Source organism: Malaya genurostris, chromosome 1 (genome assembly GCF_030247185.1).
Source record: "Malaya genurostris strain Urasoe2022 chromosome 1, Malgen_1.1, whole genome shotgun sequence".
Taxonomy (NCBI): Eukaryota; Metazoa; Arthropoda; class Insecta; order Diptera; family Culicidae; genus Malaya; species Malaya genurostris.
The window spans coordinates 84,566,732-84,587,520 of record NC_080570.1 but is presented as its reverse complement, the minus strand read 5'-3'; the positions used below and the strand labels follow the sequence as shown (position 1 = coordinate 84,587,520).

The window sequence follows — 20,789 nt, the reverse complement described above, 5'->3', positions numbered from 1 at the left end:
GTCATCTCGGGCCTCTACTGTTTGTACTTTTCATCAACGACCTCTGTGACAGACTTACATCGTGTAAAGTCGTATATGCGGATGATTTAAAGGTTTACCGCATCATAACAACTCTGGTGGACTGTTGTGCTCTGCAGATGGATATCGAGAGAATTCTAACATGGTGCCATCAAAACGGTATGAGAGTGAATATTGAAAAATCTAGCATCATTACTTTTGCACGAGTACGATCACCAATTGTGTTCGAATATACTATGAACGCTGTCCTTATAAAAAGAGTAACATCGGTCAAGGATCTTGGTATTATTCTCGACAGTAAACTTCGATTCACAGAACACTACTCAACCATGACAGCAAAGGCATATGGAGTATTAGGGCTCATCAAACGCAATACTCGCGACTTTACGGATATCCATTGTCTGAAGTCACTGTACATCTCTCTGGTTCGTAGCATTCTCGAATATGGAGTTACTGTGTGGTCGCCGTACCACTCTATCCACATAGATTGTATCGAACGAATACAAAAGAGCTTCATCAGATTTGCCCTTCGGCAACTTCCTTGGCAAAATCGTTTACAACTTCCTCCCTATGATCATCGCTGCGCTCTCATCAATCTTCCCACTCTACGAAATAGGCGAATATACTTGCAGCGACTGTTTATATTCGATTTGATATCGCACAACATGGACTGCCCTGTGCTGTTGGCCGAATTAGATATCGACGTTCCTGGTAGATCACTGAGGAGAACTGAATTTTTCCGACCTGTGGCTCATCGAACGCAGTATGGACAAAACAATCCAATAGATGTTTGCTGTCGACATTTCAATATCGTTTACAACCACTTTGATTTTAATTTTAGTAAGGACACTTTCAAAAGACGAATAGGAGTAGAGTTAATTTAGAATTAGATTTAGTCTGTGCGATATTTTTTTAAATCGAAGACGATAAATAATAAACATAAACATAATTACAATGCAAGGTCTTATAGTCCCATACGAATTTCCTGAATTTTATTTGGATCTGACTTCCGATTCCGGAATTACAGGGTGATATGCAAATATAATGTGGAATAAATGTCACTCACTTTTCTCGGAGATGACTGATTCGATTATCATTCGGATCAATCCTCTGGTTGGGTGCTTAGTGTAAAAATGTCAGTTTCGAGATTTTTTTTCATAGGCTTCCTCTTTATATTGGTTAGTGAATTTCTCTAGTTTTCAGACCATGAGAATCTGTAACCAAATAAACCATTGATAGGGGCTATTTGCTGAATTGAATGAACTGAATGTCACTATACCGATATCCAGCATTCGGTTCCGGAAGTACCGACAATAGTAATCAAATGTTATGAAATTGAGCTCAATTCACTCTCTCACATAGGGTATAATAGATTTTCACTAACTTAAATTCAAATGGAGTATATCAATGTAGAAGTATCATGCAATAGAAAACTTCAACACTTTTTTCTAAACCTTTTTAAATTGTTGTATTTCGGGAAATTTCTACATATACGAAAAAATGAATAATTTGAGAAAGACAGCATTACACCACTAGGTGGATTAAAGCAGGTGTTTTTTAATTGTCCTGAGTATTTTATTAAATTTGTCCTATTTAAATTTGTCCTATTTTTTTAATAAAGCAATCAACGACTAATATTACTAGTCACAATTTTTGAGAAAAAAAGCGATTATTGATGCAGAAAACAAGTGGATCGATAAAAAATGGTATCATCTCACTGCTAGGTGGATTAAGCACGTTTCTTATTCACATAAAAATAGGTATAGAATTCGCTCAAACTTGGACAAATTTTCCCGGGGTCTGGAGGGCCGAGTGTCATATACCCATTAGTTCAGTTCGACGAACAGAGCAAATGCATGTGGCCTCAACTGTTGAAGTTGAAAAACTTTACGATCCTGTTACGCAACAGGATCTGCACTTTTTTTTATTTCATCATATATTCAATAAGGCACAATACGTTAGCTCTAAGATACCTGGACAAAAAAGTGATGTTCTACAAATTGGTCGGTATTAATTTTCCATTTGTTGGAAAAGTTTGTTTTTTGATAGGTTTAAATTCCTGATACTTACTTCATGAGCCGGTTTAGAACTGAGAGATATCATTTGTATACGAGGAGGGTGTATTTCTTTGTCAAACACATGATGTAGATTTATTTGTTCATTTTCTGTCCAATCATCCTCACTACTATAAGCATATCGTGGATTCATCACAGAAACTCTACTTCCTCCCTTAAAATATATATGATCAAATTACGTAAGGAAAATTAAATGAAACTACAAACCTGAAAATATGTATGTGCGTTTTTCATTTTGAGGGTTTTGTCACTGATAAAAATTGTTTTTGTCAGATTAGTTTGAGTAATACTTTGCAGAAATCGGTTCACTACAAGTACAAACTGTAAACACCACACAATGCATACATGATCCGTTGATAACCAAACCTTTGGAATGTTATAGGTCTGCAAACAGTTTACAATATGTACTACTCGGCATTCAGTTTGTGAAAATGCAACTTACCATAGCATGAATATCGCTAAATATAGAAAATGTTAAGGCATCATGAACGAGAGTGTCGCGCGGTCCCCCTCCAACAGTTATTAGTAAGATGTGGTCTAATGGCTTCATGGGAAACGATGAATAGCTGCAGTGTGAATTTTGAATATCCAAACGATTCTGCAATTTGAATAACTTTTTTGTTCTAGTCCGATTGAATTGCCACTGTTCATTTATTGTTAAGTAGAATTTATGAATGTAATGATCCATCGACAGTACTGGAGAATCCATGGGAGTCGAAACCGCTATGATTGTATTAATTAAAGATGATAACCCTGGGCGAACTGACACAGCCTGAGCTATTTTTCCTCCCTGAAATTGGTGATACACAAATTTATGTATATATATATATATATATATATATATATATATATATATATATATATATATATATATATATATATATATATATATATATATATATATATATATATATATATATATATATATATATATATATATATATATATATATATATATATATATTTCTACGTATTGATTTGAATGCCATGTATTTATATTATTATATATCATATCATTGAAATGTTGAATGTTGATTAATAGCTAGCAGTGCCCTATTTTGTGTGCTAAAAATCTCCGGCTTACCGGATTTCCCTAACGTAGACGTCGGTTTTGAAAGAGTAACTGCGTGCATACAAAACTTGAACACAAGATTGGCAAAGAGAAGCTTAAATATCGAAATCCGTATCGCATACTTACAAAGATATAATTGCATACATTTGGGATATTGATATAATTTCGTCGGCTACAAAACAAATACAAATCAAGACAAACAGAGTCATTGCCGTTTCAACCTTCCGAGCGAACGGACGTGATTTGGATTTACTGCGAAAGCAGTGAAAACCAGTTGTGTGTGTGTGATAAAGTGGTCGGACGATATTGTGTGATAGACAATAGTGCTTTTTCCTCTGAGAGGTTTTTTTTTCGCATTATATAATAGAACAGTGCCTTATTGCGAGCGGTCGATCGAAACGGTACCGTTAGCCGATTATTGTTTCGCCGATCAAGGCCAAGTGTGAGGATTATAAACAAGCGGCCATTGTGTGAGGATTATAAATAAGTGTGCCTTTTCCTCTCGGAGGTTTTTTGCACATCATCAAAGCGGCGATACGCCGATCGACGAAGTCCAGCTTGGTGTCCCCCGTTGGATCTTAGTTAAGTACCTTTACTTCGTTTATTTTTATTTCTTTATTTGACCATTATATTTCCCCCCGAATCATTTGTTTTTGCGCGGAAGTAGTTCCGCTATGTCTAATTTAAAACCTGCCCCCCCCGCTCCCGATGTTCAAATGGAGACTTCCCTTGTCAGTAAAAAGTCCCGCATAAAGAGCTATCCTGATGGGCTCGCACTACCGGCCGGGCCTTACGCGGTCTATTTCCGGACCAAATCAAAGGAAAAAAAACTGAATATTTTAAAAATATCGCGGGACCTGTATTCGCGATATAATACCATAAAAAGTGTAGATAGAATACGGCCAGACAAGCTCAGGGTCCTGTTTACCAGCTCAAAACAGGCTAATGAGCTTGTTCAAAATGATCCTTTTACGCTGGAGTACCGCGTCTACGTGCCAGCTCGTGAAGTCGAAATCGACGGTGTGGTCACCGATTCGAGTTTGACTTGCGAGGATATTCTTAAGTACGGGGCGGGTTGTTTTAAAGACCCCTCACTTAAGAATGTCAAGATACTGGATTGCAAGCGATTGCATTCAGTATCGATCGCCGGGGATGGAACAAAGTCTTATCCCCAATCAGACTCTTATCGTGTGACCTTCGCCGGCTCGGCATTGCCCAACTACATCCTCTTGGACCGGGTTCGTTTGCCTGTTCGTTTATTTGTACCCCGGATAATGAATTGTACCAATTGCAAACAACTGGGGCATACAGCTACCCATTGCAGCAATAAGCCACGTTGTGCTAACTGTGGGGAAGCTCATGCGGACGGCTCTTGCGGTAAGGATGCTGAAAAGTGTCTCTACTGTAAGGAGGGTCCGCATGACCTCTCTGACTGTCCCGCTTACAAACTGCGAGGAGATCGGATGAAGCGTTCCCTGAAGGAACACTCCAAGCGTTCCTTTGCCGAGATGGTTAAGAGTGCCACCCCTCCTAAACAGGCAACGAATCCATATGCCTGCTTGTCAACTGACGAGAGCGATTCTGACGACCCTTTGGAAGGTCCATCTTCAGCGGTCCCTCATAGCTGTAGGAAAAGAATGAATAAATCTTCTCATAAGCTACCTAGTAAGGGTTCGAAGGTGTCTTCCGAAGGGCTTCGAAAAGTTACAGCTAACGGGAATCGGGAAAAATCACCAAAGCAAAAAGCTCCTGGTCTCGGAAAACTCAATTCCGAGATGGAATTCCCACCGCTTCCAGGGACTAAAAAATCCCCAAGCGTCCCTGAAAATCCACCAGAGAACCAACTAGGTGCTGGACTTATAAAGTTCTCTGATGTTGTGGACTGGATTTTTACAACTTTCAATATTTCAGACCCTCTTAGAAGCATTTTAATTGCTTTCATGCCAACAGTAAAAACATATTTGAAGCAGTTGACTGCAAATTGGCCCCTTCTTTCAGCGATTGTATCTTTCGATGGCTAAATCATCCACCGAAGTCACGGATCTAATCACTGTTTTACAGTGGAATTGCAGAAGTATTATCCCAAAAATAGATTCATTTAAATTTCTAGTAAACAATCTGAAATGTGACGCATTTGCATTGTGCGAAACTTGGCTAACTTCTGAAATACCCTTAAACTTTCACGATTTTAACATTATTCGTCTGGATCGAGATAATCCCTATGGAGGAGTACTTTTGGGGATCAATAAGTGCTATTCTTTCTATCGCATTAACCTCCCCTCGATACCAGGTATTGAAGTTGTCGCATGTCATGTTACAATCAAAGGTAAGGACCTTTGCATTGCTTCCATCTTCATTCCCCCAAGAGCCTCGGTTGGGCATCGGTGGCTTAGTGATATCGTAGAGCTCCTTCCTGCACCGACGTTGGTTTTAGGAGACTTTAACTCACACGGTACGGGATGGGGCTGTCTTCACGATGATAACAGATCAACTATGATCCATGATATCTGCGATAACTTCAATATGACAATCTTGAATACGGGAGAAATGACACGGATTCCTGCACCACCAGCAAGACCAAGTGCGCTGGATTTATCCCTTTGCTCGACATCGCTACGGTTGGATTGCACGTGGGAGGTAATTCCTGATCCCCACGGTAGCGATCATCTACCGATCGTAATATCAATCACCAGCGGCTCAAAACCATCGAAGACAATCAATGTTTCGTATGACCTCACACGAAATATTGATTGGAATAGCTATGCGACCTCGATATCTGAGAAATTTGAAAGAACTCAACAACTTCCTCCGGAGGAAGAGTACACGTTTTTGGCTGGCTTGATTCTCGACACCGCGACTCAAGCTCAGACGAAACGTGTACCCGGCGCGAAAACTAACATCCGTCCTCCCAACCCGTGGTGGGACAAAGAGTGCACAAATTTAAACGCGGAGAGAGCCTCCGCGTATAAAATATTCAGAAAAAATGGAACACCTGATAATTACCGGAATTACGCGGCGTTAGACGTTAAAACTAAGAACTTGATTAGAGCCAAGAAACGCGGTTACTGGCGTCGGTTTATAGACGGCTTAACGAAAGAAACATCTATGAGTACTCTTTGGAACACAGCCCGACGAATGCGCAATCATAACACCACGAATGAAAGCGAGGAATATTCCAACCGCTGGATATTCGATTTCGCTAAAAAAGTATGCCCAGACTCTGTTCCGGAACAGAAGATCACCCGCGCCGCGACACCAAATACAAACGAAACACCGTTTTCGATGGTAGAGCTCTCACTTGCACTCTTGTCATGTAACAATAAAGCGCCGGGATTAGACAGAATAAAATTCAACTTGTTGAAAAATCTGCCAGACCCCGCCAAAAGACGCTTGTTGAGTTTATTCAATAAGTTCCTTGAGGACAACATTGTTCCACATGACTGGAGACAAGTGAAAGTGATCGCCATTCAAAAACCAGGAAAATCAGCCTCCGATCACAATTCGTATCGGCCGATTGCTATGCTTTCCTGTATCCGGAAATTGTTCGAAAAAATGATTCTCTTCCGTCTAGACAATTGGGTCGAAACTAATGGCTTACTTTCAGATACACAATTTGGTTTCCGCAGGGGTAAAGGAACGAACGATTGTCTTGCGTTGCTCTCAACAGAAATTCAAATGGCATTTGCTCGTAAAGAACAAATGGCGTCAGTTTTCCTAGACATTAAGGGGGCTTTTGACTCAGTTTCTATAAATATCTTATCTGAGAAGCTGCATCAGCATGGTCTTTCGCCAGTTTTGAACAACTTTTTACATAATCTATTGTCTGAGAAACACATGTATTTCGCGCATGGTGATTTGTCGACAATACGATTCAGTTACATGGGTCTTCCTCAGGGCTCATGCTTAAGCCCCCTTCTATACAATTTTTACGTAAACGACATCGATAAATGTATCAACACATCTTGCACGCTAAGACAGCGACGACAGCGTTGTGTCTATTATAGGACCCAAAGCTGGCGATCTGCAAGGGCCGTTACAAGATACTCTTGTCAACTTATCCACATGGGCTCTTCAAATGGGTATCGAATTCTCTACGGAGAAAACTGAGCTGGTTGTATTTTCGAGAAAGCGAGAACCAGCACAATTACAGCGTCAACTAGGGGGTGAAACCATAGCTCAGGTCTTCACATTTAAATATCTCGGGGTCTGGTTCGACTCCAAAGGCACCTGGGGATGTCACATTAGGTATCTGAAAAGAAAATGCCAACAAAGAATCAACTTTCTTCGTACAATAACCGGGTCGTGGTGGGGTGCCCATCCAGGAGACCTGATCAGGCTGTACCAAACAACGATATTGTCCGTGATGGAATACGGATGCTTTTGCTTCCGATCCGCGGCGAACACTCATTTCATCATGCTGGAAAGAATTCAGTATCGTTGTTTGCGTATTGCCTTGGGTTGCATGCAATCGACTCATACGATGAGCCTCGAAGTGCTGGCGGGTGTTCTCCCATTGAAAAACCGGTTCTGGGATCTCTCATATCGTTTGCTCATTCGATGCGACATTTTGAATCCTCTGGTGATTGAAAATTTCGAAAGGTTAGTTGAGCTTAATTCTCAAACCCGTTTTATGTATTACATTACATTACATGGCTCATTTATTACATTTGATTACATGGCTCAGAATATTAATCCTTCTTCGTTTGTTTCCAACCGTGCTCATTTCTTGGATACTTCTGATTCTACTGTGTTTTTCGACACATCCATGAGAGAAGAAATTCGTAGAATTCCGGCTCACGTGCGCCCTCAAGTGGCCCCAAATATTTTTTATAATAAATTTAGAACAGTCAACTGTGAAAAGGTGTTTTACACTGACGGATCAAACATTAACAAGTCCACAGGCTTCGGCATCTTCAATCAAAACATCACCGCTTCTTACAAACTCAGTGATCCGGCTTCAGTTTACGTCGCAGAATTAGCTGCTATTCAGTACACCCTCGAGATCATTGAAACCTTGCCCAAAGACCATTACTTCATTGTCACGGACAGTCTAAGCTCAATAGAAGCTCTCCGGGCAATGAAGCCAGGAAAGTATCCCCCATATTTCCTGGGGAAAATACGGGAACATTTGAGTACTTTATCTGAACGGTCTTATTTAATATCATTAGTCTGGGTCCCTTCGCATTGTTCCATTCCGGGCAATGAAAAGGCAGACTCATTGGCTAAAGTGGGCGCATTAGAAGGTGATATTTATGAAAGACCAATCTGCTTCAATGAATTTTTCAGTATCTCTCGTCAGAAAACTCTCGAAAGTTGGCAAACTTCATGGACGAATGACGAACTGGGACGATGGCTACACTCCATTATCCCTAAGGTATCGACGAAACCTTGGTTCAAGGGGATGAACGTGAGTCGTGATTTCATTCGCGTTATGTCACGACTCATGTCAAATCACTATACATTCAACGCACATCTCCGGCGTATCGGGATCGTGGAGAACGGGCTCTGCACCTGTGGCGACGGTTATCAGGACATCGAGCATGTCGTGTGGTCGTGCGTAGAGTATCGCGGCGCCAGGTCGAAGCTACTGGAATCCCTCAGGGCCCGAGGTAGACCGCCTGAGGTTCCGGTTCGGGATGTGTTGGCGAGTCGGGATAGTTCATATATGCTTCTCATATACCAGTTTCTCAAACACATTAATATACAAGTGTAATCTGTTACATCTGGCTTAGAAAGTTCCTCCTATTTATCGACGTTGTTTCAACTGTGGCTAAGAATTATTTCTCAACTGCAGGTTCGACACTAACTTCCGCCGATTATCCCGATTCCTCATCTGTCCACCATCTTCATCGGAACTAACAAGATCTTTTTGCTGTCACTAACCTCCGCTTCCCCCCTCCCCGTCTCTTCACCATCTCGATGTCAACTAATTAGATCTCTGTCGTTTTAGTCATTTCATTCCCATATCCCCTTTTTACTCCGTTTTACGCAATATTTACTTCGCTATATTTTTTTTTTTCATTTTCTTCTGTAACAACACCATCATCGCCCACGGAAACTTATCAACAGCATGCGGGCCACCCGCCGGGTATTCGTAACCTGGGGGTGTTTCCCGCGGACCCACACGGACCGAAGAATGCGGCCAATATGAATATTCACCAACGCCATATGGAAGACTCTCATGAAATATTCAGATCACCGGCCGATCACCACATGAAGGCTGGATCTGCCAAAGTCAACCACTGCGACCCAAATATGACATTACTTAATGATACAACCCTAGTTTTAAGTTAGTCGTAAATTTTAAATTAGTAAAAGCCCTTGGCATCTTAGAGCTTAAGCAGTGTGCCTTAAACATTATATTCTTGAATAAAAAAAAAAAAGACAAACAGAGTCTGTATTCTGGGGTCGCGTGTTCGGTGTTGGTTTCTAATAAAGATCTATATAAGCAGACTCTCGTGCAATTGCTGATTCAAAAGTGTGGCGATTGATTGAACTGTTTGATTGAAAATGTCGATCATTAAAAATTTTGGTTACCTTGTTCCACATCAATGGGTCGAACAACCCCGTGGGACTGTTCCTTGTAGTTTTTATTTAAAAGATACGCGTTTTATAGACTTTACGCGTTAATATATGAATATCTCGGTGAAGTTTTTTTTACGATTTTCAAATTCTAATACGTTTTGGAAAGGCCTTTGAAATGATGTATATAAGTATTGTTTAAACAATCTAGATGTGAGTTTTCATCGAGTAAAGCTAGAAAAGGTGCTATTGCTCTTCATTTTTGTAACTATGACCCAATGCACTGGTCACTAGTATGTTCAAGCAAGTACTTTAGTAATATTCGGAGAGTGTTTTTATTGACAAACAAATTGATGTTTCATTTGTTAAAATCGGAAAAAAAAGTTGCGGAAGTTATGCTATTTTTTCGTAAATAGAAAACTGACGATGATTGAACCGAATTTCAATTGAGAATGGAATAAATGAAGAACCATGCTGCTCATTCAGTGCGTCAGTGCACCATGTATGTGTTGATGGTGAAGTTCATCATAGTAGGCTGATCGGCTGTTTAAACCACATTCGATTGCAAATGAATGAAATTCAATTTTACCGCATTGTTGCAAACAAATCAGTTAAGTATTAAGTTATGTGTGATAAAACGCAATAGTTTTTGTTACGTATGCGAATTGTTTAATGACAAGCAACATCGTAGTGAATTAAGGGTAAATAATATAATATCGTGGTTGAAGCATACAATTTTTACTTTAAACGCAAGTCTATATATAAATGCTCAATTTCACTACAAAAGTGGCAATCAAATCAGTGTCATCAAAATTGTTTACCGTTTCCCAGCTCAATGATTTGGCATCATCAAGTAATTAACAAACCACAAGACTTCTATGATGAAATTTCATCTGATGGTCAGCATGATGATGTACCATTTATCTCAACTATATCAGCAACAACAGAACGACATCTTGTTTCGAATTCGAATATGAATGACATCATACATGATTTGGGAATCTCATGGGGAGATTTTGTCATCACGATTGAAACAATGGAATCTTGTAGAAAGTGACTGGAAAATAACATCCATTAGAAAAAAAAAACACTGAGAGAATTATATTCAATGGAAATTTTGAAGTTCATGGCGTTGACAAAAAAACTCGTATTCTTTTATGGCGTTGACAGACTTATAAAATATATTCCGCTTGCAGGGGTATTAGTTGGGCCACAGATTAGGAGAATCATGAGCGGTGAAAATTTCAATGATAAATTAAATCAAGTTGAAAGAAGAGCATGTATGGGTTTCTTTTCACTATGCAACTTTTTTTGTCGTGATTACGACTTACTTTACTATGGGGTGCCTTTTCAAAATTTACCCTCTGAGAGAGTGATAAGTTTTTGATCGTGAATATCTCTTGTTGTATCTAACGCATCAACATAATTTTTGCTACATGCCATCGGAAATATGACACAATTTTATGATATAATATTCAGTTGTGTGACATAATCTCAAATAATTCAAAATTAAACTATTCTGAAATGTTTGGTATAAACGAGTATCAAAGAGGATAATTCATGCGGGGCGTTTGTCTTTCTCGTATTTTTAAAGCTCATAGCTTAGTGATCTGTGAAAGGATTTATATAATCTAACTACCAATAGAATCGAAATTTTTCAATTTAAGCGTGTATAGAAAGCATTTCAATAGAACACTATTGAAAAACCTGTCTCATTTGACCCATGTCAACATCAGCCAATCAGAACGCGTTCTGAGGAAGAGACTAAAATATCTGCTGCTGTACAACAAATTGTTCGAGGAAAATGTTCCGAACAGTGTTTAATATCGTAGTGAGTTCCACAATTTGTTCCTTCTGAAAGGCAGGAATGAATCCCGTACAGCACCCTGATAGTTTCTGTCAATGAAATGCAAATCCGAAATGAAATAATCGACATTAAAATTCTGTATGCGGCTATTTTTATAGCCGTTAGGACCGCCCATTAGTGAAAAGGCTACAAACGAAATCACGTAAAAAGAAACCTCTCAACAAAAATTGGATCAGTTTGGATTCTATCGCCACTGAGAGCGGATGTATTTTTTGTCGTTTGCAAAGCTAGTTTCACTTTCGGCAAGAGCGATTACGTCACAGCTGCCATTCATTTGCATTGGTGAAAAAACAACGGTGGAGAGCATTACACAAAATCAGCCGTTCTAATGGCTCTAAAAGTTTTCTAAAGAACTATTAGGATTTGTTGTTCGCAAATCAAAGGGAAATATCCTCAGTTTAGTGTAAATCTAGAACAGTTTGGTTAGATTTGTGCACTTTTCGCTGTGTGAAATTCACAGTAATTGAGATCAAGTGATGTCTTCTTTGTTTTTGTGCATTATTTGGAAAAGGGGAATGCTTGCATAATTCATACAATTGATCAACTAATTGATATTCGGAAGTGTTAAGGAACATGTCAGCTACTTTCGTATTCACGACATCCAGTTATGTCTCTGACATTACCCACCCACCTTTTCTGGGAAACAAAAGTGATCTTTTATAGCGTTGACAGAGTTATAAAATATATTCCATTTGCAAGGGTATTAGTTTGGCCACAGATTAGGAGAATCATGAGCGGTGAAAATTTCAATGATAAATTAAATCAAGTTGAAAGAAGAGCATGTATGGGTTTCTTTTCACTATGCAACATCTTTTTGGTAAACAAAAGTGACACATTCCACACGTTTCCATTGTGAATGAGTTCCTGCAAACCTACAGAAATATGGGATGTAGAATGTCCATTAAAATTAATTTTTTGCATTCGCATTTGGACTTATTTCCGGAGTTGGCAGATTGTTGCTGATCACTCAATCGAAAAATGAGCGATTCTTCTTTGAAACGACGAAGATCGAGTAAGCATTTTTAATTACGATTAAAACACAAGATAATATAACAAAATAAATTGATATAAAAATGAATGAGTATTGTTTACTTCGAGTTATAACAAACTTTGGGTCAATCGTTGAATTTTGTTTTCAAAAATGTGTGCAATCTATTTTACAAACTCCGTAAAGGGTCTGAAACCAAGTACGCATGCTAGGCCTACTTTCTTCTTTTTTTTTATTTTGTAGCACCGTGTAATGAATGCTATGTCTAAAGGCTCTCTAACGGATGCAATTGACACAGATCTCTCAGTAGCTTTCGACAAAATTAAGTACGCTATTACGTTCGTCAAACTGGAGAGGCTGGGTTTCGGTTTAATGACAGTCTATCGCAGGAGTTATTTGCTTTTTTCCGGAATACCTCAAGGTAACCATCTCGGCCCCCGGATTTTTCTCTCATATTTCAACGATTTAAATTACTCACTGGAGGGCTCACGACTATCTTTTGCTGATGGCTTAAAATTATACCAAATAATCAAGAGTGCAGAGGATGCTTCATCCCTTCAGCGTCAACTGATCATTTTTGGGTGGTGCGAAGTCAACCGTATGTCTTCGAACATTAGCAAATATTCTTTTATTACATTCACTCGCTAGGAAGACTCTTTGCGGTTTGATTATAGTCTCTATGAAGCAGCAAATGAAAGATTAAACGACGGCTTTTTGGTATTTCGTCGAAACTTTCTATACTTGACGTTGGCCGTTAACGAAAAATAAATGTTTTGACGACAAACCAATTGACCAAAAAGTCGTCTTTTAATTTGATACAATATTGATTGGTCGCACTTATCGCTTCAAAGCAAATGTAAGAGTCACAAACAGTTTATCTAGACGAATAAATGAATTACAAACAGCATATATGTTACATAGTTGCGAAGACTTCTCGTTGTTTGGGATTTGTTATGAGAACTGCTAAACGCTTCACAGATATACTGTGTTCACTTTTTTTTGTTTCGATTATAAAGGTTTTAACCTTAAGGTCATTCGCCTCTTCGGGCCAAAAAAACTTTCTGACCCTATGTGCGGGGTTGGGAATCGAACCCAGGTGTGCCACGTGAAAGGCATCGACTCACCCATTACGCTACACCCGTCCCCTAAACCCCACACTTGAATATTGCTCGATAATATGGAACCCTTACTATGTCAATTGTGTTCTTAGAATCGAGTCAATTCAAAGTCGTTTCGCTCTTCGCCAATTGCCCTGGAATAACCATCATCAGCTGCCGAGTTACGAAAGCCGTGGAATGCTTATCGGTTTCAATACTTTGCAAGAGTGATCTGTTACGTGCAATGCAGATTGCCGATGTCTTGACGACTAATATTGATTACTCCGCCTATTTAGTCGAATCAACATCAACGTTCGTTCCACAGGTCTTCGTAACAACACTCTCCTCCGATTGCATCTACGTCGTACTAACTACGGAATTACCGGTGCCGTTATTGAATTGCAGCGAACCTTTACTTGTGTATCTATGGGATTCAATTTTACCCGAATAGAAGAAATTAATAAATTCTTAGATACAATCATTAAAATTAATAAATGAAGAAACTCTTGCAAGTGGTTTGTATTATACCCATGAGACTCTCGAAACAATAGATGCAACTTGACCTTCTGAGTTACATGCAGAATGCGAAGAATAAATAGTACTTATAAGACAAGCATTGTTAATGTTATCCGGATTACTCTCTGAAATATTTGCTGAAAATTGTCTAATTCGTCCGGACCAATTTTCAAAACAATTTGATTACTGAATGCAATCAATGGCAATACAGTGCAATGAATAAATTCTGATAAATCTGTATGTTATTGTTAAGAAAATACATTTTCATTGATGTTAAGTTTGTTAAGGATTCTCAACATACTGTCGGCCACTACATTTTACTTTCCAGGTATATATCGAATCTCGTAATCAAATTCACTTAACGAGAGACGTCAATGAACAAACCAATTATTGGTATCTTTAAAATTAAGTCCATACGTCAGAGGCTTGCGATCTGTACAATATAAAATAAATTTCCCGCCATACAAATAAGGGCGGAAGTAATTGCATGCCCATACTTCAGCTAATAGTCCATTTTTATAGCTGAGTATTTTTTTTCTCCGTTTTGTTTAGAGTTCTGAAAGTAAAAGCTATAGGCTCGTCACTTCCTACAGTTCCTTAGGATAAAACGGTGCCTGTCGCGAAGTTAGAAGCTTTCGTGGTAGGAATAAATGGCTTTGAAAAATTAGGGTATTGCAATATATTGCTTCCAGATAGCATTTTTTACACCTTTCGAAGGCATCTATAAACTTTATTGAGTGTGATAGTGTAAGGGTGTTGGTTAATTGTTTGGTAATTTTTGCAGAATACTTCATAAATTTATGGTAATATCCTAGAAACACACGCCATTCTTTCGCGTTTGATAGCAGCGGCCTTTCTTTTATATTTTTCTGGCTTCGGATAGAACCCAGATGCGAAATGCAAGGATGTCAGTAAGGGCTGAGGCCAGTAGGTAGCGTAAAACCAAGTGGCTCACTGTGCGTATTACATTTCTCTCCATGCTCTCTCGCAAATGTGCAAAATGACTCTCGATGTGGCCGGGTGTCCAAGAAAGTTCTGATATTTTCGGTTACAAGTTTGACTACATCACATAAAATTCAATAAAGCTACCGCTTGTTTGGCAGCCTTTTCGAGTCGATTTTATTTCTCTCTCATGTTTCGTTACGTTACCAGGGAACTATGGCAGAAAAAATGGTGTCGCCATAGAAATCGACTTACCTTCTGTTACGTGTGGTTTTGTACATACACTACAGGCGGCTGCTTCTCAGCACCGGACCACCAGTTCAGGGTCGTTTACCTGTACGTGTCTTCAGAGAAATTTCACTTCACTACTCGGTTTAGGGCGGACTTTTCTTCCCAACCTATGGCCACTGAGTAAATCGTTTCGGCGGAAACAAGTAACAAAATACAAAATGGACGACACAGCTTGTATATAAAAAGACAGCACAATTTTAATCTTAGACACTATATTTTGTACTAAAAAAACAATGGAATATTTAACTTTTTACTACTTGCGCAAGTTTATTGTCTGGTAACTTCTCCACGACACTCCGTTGCGGCCGTGATGATCGTTGGTCGACTTGATGATCTCGGCGGGCGACGACAGGCGGGACGGCACTGACTTCGGGGCGATGGGACCGTGATGTGATGACCAGGGTATCCAGATGATGCAGCAACTCGGCCTATTTGTAACGGAGGCCTGCGTTTCACAAACAACCCGGAGAGTGGTACACGTGCACTTGGATTATCACGAGTGTTTAACGCGAAGTCGAGTGGAATCTTTAATTTGATCGGTCTTTCCCGCCAAACCCTGCCAATACGTGGGTAGTGGTGTCGTAATTGGCGTCTTTGGTTTTGCCAACACTGACCGTCTATTGCACTCGCGGCGTACGACTCAAGGAAAAACGGGAAACCACACTGATCCCAACTCGATTCATCGAACAGAAACTAACGTTTGTGTGGACCAAGGCTATCAATGGTACCATTGTTTGGAGAAGACTCCCTATGCGTAGGAACAGAATCTGGACAAACTTCCCTCGCAAAATTAAATATCCATCGGTTCGAGTATTCCTCGCTCTCAATTCCTACGTTACGATTTCTCATTCGTCTGGCCGTATTCCAAAGAATGTCTCCAATAGCTGCATTTCTTGACCCGAAGTATGTTCTTGTACTTGGTTTCTAATAACAAGAATTTTTCAAAATTCTGAGGAGTTTCTCCTCCTCATTTTAAAAACGTCTTGAAAGCATTTTGTTTTGCGTGTTTAGCATCTGAGCACTCTTTGTCCCATCAAGGGTTTGGAAGTCTTCTGTTAGTCGTTGGCCCAGGAAAGCGTTTAGTTTGGGATTGCTCTGCGGCCTCCAGAATCGAACAAATGAGGAAGTCATATTCTTCAAGTGGTGGGATCTCTTCCGTTGAATTTAAGATATTTGACATATTACTTTGAAATTTAATCCAGTCAATATTTTTTTTAAATCATATGGAATATTAACTGAATTAGCAATGCCTTTGTTACTGCTAATTGAGATGATGATTGGTAAATGATCGCTACCGTGTAAATCGGGAAATACTTTCTAGGTGCAATCTAGTCGAATTGAAGTTGAGCAAAGAGATAAATCTAATGCACTTGAACGTGCAGGAGGTCTTGGAATCCGTGTCATGCTACTCATATTCAATACTGTCATGTTGAAATTATCGCAAATATTATATATTAAAGATGATCTGCTATCATTGTAAACGGAACCCCACATCATTCCGGGCGAATTGAAATCTCCTAAAATCAAACGTGGAGCAGAAAGAGCTTCAACCATTTCATTAAGCTGTCGCTGTCCAACTTGAGCTCTTGGAGGGATATATACCGAAGCAAGGCAAATGTCCTTTTTTAATGTTTATTTGACAAGCAACAACTTCTATATTAGAAGTCGAAGGAATGTTTATTCTATAAAAGGAATAACATTTCCTAATTCCCAAAAGCACTCCACCATACGGGGAGTCTCTATCGAGACGTATAATGTTAAAGTCATTAAAATTTAAGGCTATGTTTGATGTAAGCCATGTTTCGCACAAAGCAAATACATCACATTTTTGACTATGCAACAAAACTTTAAAGGAATCAAGTTGTGGCATGATGCTTCGACAATTCCACTGCAGGACAGTGATTGAATCATGTGCGAAGGATGATAAATTATCCATCAAATGATACAAAACCTGAAAGAACTGGTCATTGAGCTGATAACTGTTTCAAAAAAGTTCTAGCTATTGGAAGGAATGCCGTTATGATGGTCTTTAGAGGTTCAGAAATATTGAATGCTGCGAAAATCCATTCTACAATTTCCGAAAACTTCAGTATGCCTGAATTATTGTCTTTTCTTGTGCTAGTTCCTGGATTGGTTTGTGAATTTGACAAACCAGGAGGCAAGATGTGAAAAACCATTTCGGATTCCAAAGGTGGGACATAAATGATCGTTTTCAGCATTTCTGCATATGTGCGCTTAGACCGTGCTTTTAAAAAAAGCTTCATTTTGTCCTTACGCAACTTAAATGCAGGGCATACTGAAAGATCATCATGAGGACCCCCCCCCCCCCACAATAAACACATTTTTCAATATCTTTATCGCAAAGATTATCCTTATGAGGCCCTTGACATTTTATACATTTCGACTTATTACTACAGTAAGTAGCTGTGTGGCCAAAATTTTTGCAGTTCGTGCAATTCATAACCTCAAGCATAGAGTTTTTAAAACGTCCAACTCCATGCTCAAGCAACTTTTTAACCGAAAGACCCGCTTCGGTGATAACACCGTCTATTTCAACGTCTTTCACAAACAACAATCTCGCTTTAAGGAATCGACAACAACGCGGATCTTGTCATTATGGACTCATACTATCTCTTTGGTAGCGGAAAATCGTGATGTCAATTCTTTAGATATATAAAATAATTTTAATGCCTTCATTTTACGCCGAAAAAAGACTATCCATGGGCCCGCAGAAGTTTCATTGTTAAACATCGTTCTCTGTGTGTTAGGAACCGTTAAATTTTCGCCTGGTGGCAGAGATGAATCTCCTGAATTCTGATCCATTAGATCATCCATTTCATAAATATGTTTAAATAATTGATCTCAACTGAGTTATATAAACGAGAATATACTTTGAAATGACATAAAATAAAATTATAGATCTTCCTGTTAGTCGTTTTCTGCTTTCCACAGGTAATCGGCCTGAAGCTCGCTCCAACTATTTCAAATTGGCGGTCTTCTATCTCTGTTGCTCTGCCGTCGTGGTCTTCGCTGAGCTTAGTCTGTACGCTGCCTGTACCTGGTTTTAGATACAGCGTTGTAGCTTTTTTTGACGATTAAGTGTGATGCTTCTTGTGTAGCACCACACGATAATGCTTCGTTTTGTCCACCGCAACCGGTACTGTGCACCATACGAACTGATACCTGGTGGTTGTCTCTGCGGCTTTGCGCTGATGCGCCCTAGCACCTCTGTGCCTTAGCACCTCTGTGTCTTTACACCCCTTCGTCTCCGCACCTCTGTGTCTGAGCACTTCTATGCGTTCGCGCCTCTGTGTCTCTTCACCTCTGTGCGTATGAATGGGATGGCCTTCTTCGATTGCTTTCAAGTCGGGAACGCCCCGAATAGTGGCTAAAGTTGCCTTGACTCGGTTATAGCCGTTAACTCACAAGTCAGTAACACAACCTGTCTGCTTGAACACTTTTTACTGAATGAGGATAATATTGTCCCACATGACTGGAGACAAGTAAGAGTTACCGCTATTCAAAACCCAGGGAAACCAGCCTCCGATCACAATTCGTATCGGCCGATTGCTATGCTTTCCTGTATTCGGAAATTGATCGAAAAAATGATTCTGTTCCGTCTAGATTATTGGGTCGAGACTAATGGTTTACTTTCAGATACACAATTTGGTTTCCGCAGGGGCAAAGGAACGAACGATTGTCTTGCGTTGTTCTCAACAGAAATTCAAATGGCATTTGCTCGTAAAGAACAAATGGCATCGGTTTTCTTAGACATCAAGGGTACTTTTGACTCAGTTTCCATAAACATCCTATCTGAGAAGTTGCATCAGCATGGTCTTTCACCAATAACTTTTTGTATAATCTCTTGTCCGAGAAATACATGTATTTCGCGCATGGTGATTTGTCGACAATACGATTCAGTTACATAGGTCTCAGGGTTGATGATTAAGCCTCCTTTTATACAATTTTTACGTAAACAACATTGATGAATGTATCAACACATCTTGCACGTTAAGACAACTTGCCGACGACAGCGTTGTGTCTATTATAGGACCCAAAACTGTTGATCTCCAAGGACCATTACAAGATACCCTCGACAACTTGTCGACATGGGCTCTTCAAATGGGTATTGAATTCTCTACGGAGAAAACTGAGCTGGTTGTATTTTCAAGAAAGCGAGAACTAGCACAATTACAGCTTCAACTAAGGGGTGAAACCATAGCTCAGGTCTTCACATTTAAATATCTCGGGGTCTAGTTCGACTCCAAAGGCACCTGGGGATGTCACATAAGGTATCTGAAACAAAAATGCCAGCAGAGAATGAATTTTCTTCTCACAATAACCGGAGCTTGGTGGGTTGCACACCCAGGAGACCTGATCAGACTGTATCAAACAACGATATTGTCCGTAATGGAGTATGGATGCTTCCACCGCGAACACCCATTTCATTAAACTGGAAAGAATTCAGTATCGTTGTCAACGTATTGCCTTAGGTTGCATGCAGTCGACTCATACGATGAGTCTCGAAATGCTTGCGGGCGTCTTACCGTTGAAAAATCGATTCTCTCATATCGATTGCTAATCCGATGCGATATCCTAAATCCGATGGTGATTGAATACTTCGAAAGGCTTGTCGAGCTTAATTCTCAAACCCGTTTATGGCCTTGTATTCTGATTACATGGCTCAGAACATGAGTCCTTCTTTGTTTGCTTCCAACCGTGCTCATTTCATGGATACTTCTGATTCTACTGTGTTTTTCGACACATCCATGAGAGAAGAGATTTGTTGAATTTCGGATCACGTGCGCCCTCAATTGGCCCCAAATATTTTTTATAATAAATTTAGAACAGTCAACTGTAAAAAGATGTTATACACTGACGGATCAAACATCAACGAGTCCACAGGCTTCGGCATCTTCAATCAGAACTTCATCGCTTCGTACAAACTCAGTGATCCGGCTTCAGTTTACGTCGCAGAATTAGCTGCTATTCAGTACACCCTCGAGATCATTGAAACCTTGCCCAAAGACCATTACTTCATTGTCACGGACAGTCTAAGCGCAACAGAAGCTCTCCGAGCAATGAAGCCAGGAAAGTATCCCCCATATTTCCTGGGGAAAATACGGGAACACTTGCGAACTTTATCTGAACGGTCTTATTCAATATCGTTAGTCTGGGTCCCTTCGACTCGTTGGCTAAGGTGGGAGCATTAGAAGGTGATATTTATGAAAGACCAATCTGCTTTAATGAATTTTTCAGTATATCTCGTCGAAGAGCACTTGAAAGTTGGCAAACTTCATGGAGTAATGACGAACTGGGACGATGGCTACACTCCATTATCTCTAGGGTATCGACGAAACCCTGGTTCAGGGGGATGAACATGAGTCGCGATTTCATTCGT

The 20,789-nt window shown here is 39.7% G+C and overlaps 1 protein-coding gene across 2 annotated transcripts in view; it reads right to left on the bottom strand.

The window, feature by feature from the left end:
- The window catches only part of LOC131440652 (GPI inositol-deacylase), a 254,257-nt gene that overhangs the window by 197,635 nt on the left and 35,833 nt on the right, over positions 1–20,789 (bottom strand). For both annotated transcript variants that reach the window (XM_058612123.1, XM_058612122.1), the window contains exons 4-6: positions 2,536–2,883; positions 2,301–2,477; positions 2,089–2,247 (exon numbers count right to left, since the gene is read on the bottom strand). In XM_058612123.1, coding sequence (XP_058468106.1) covers positions 2,089–2,247; positions 2,301–2,477; positions 2,536–2,883 — 684 coding nt within the window. The remainder of the gene's footprint in view (positions 1–2,088; positions 2,248–2,300; positions 2,478–2,535; positions 2,884–20,789) is intronic.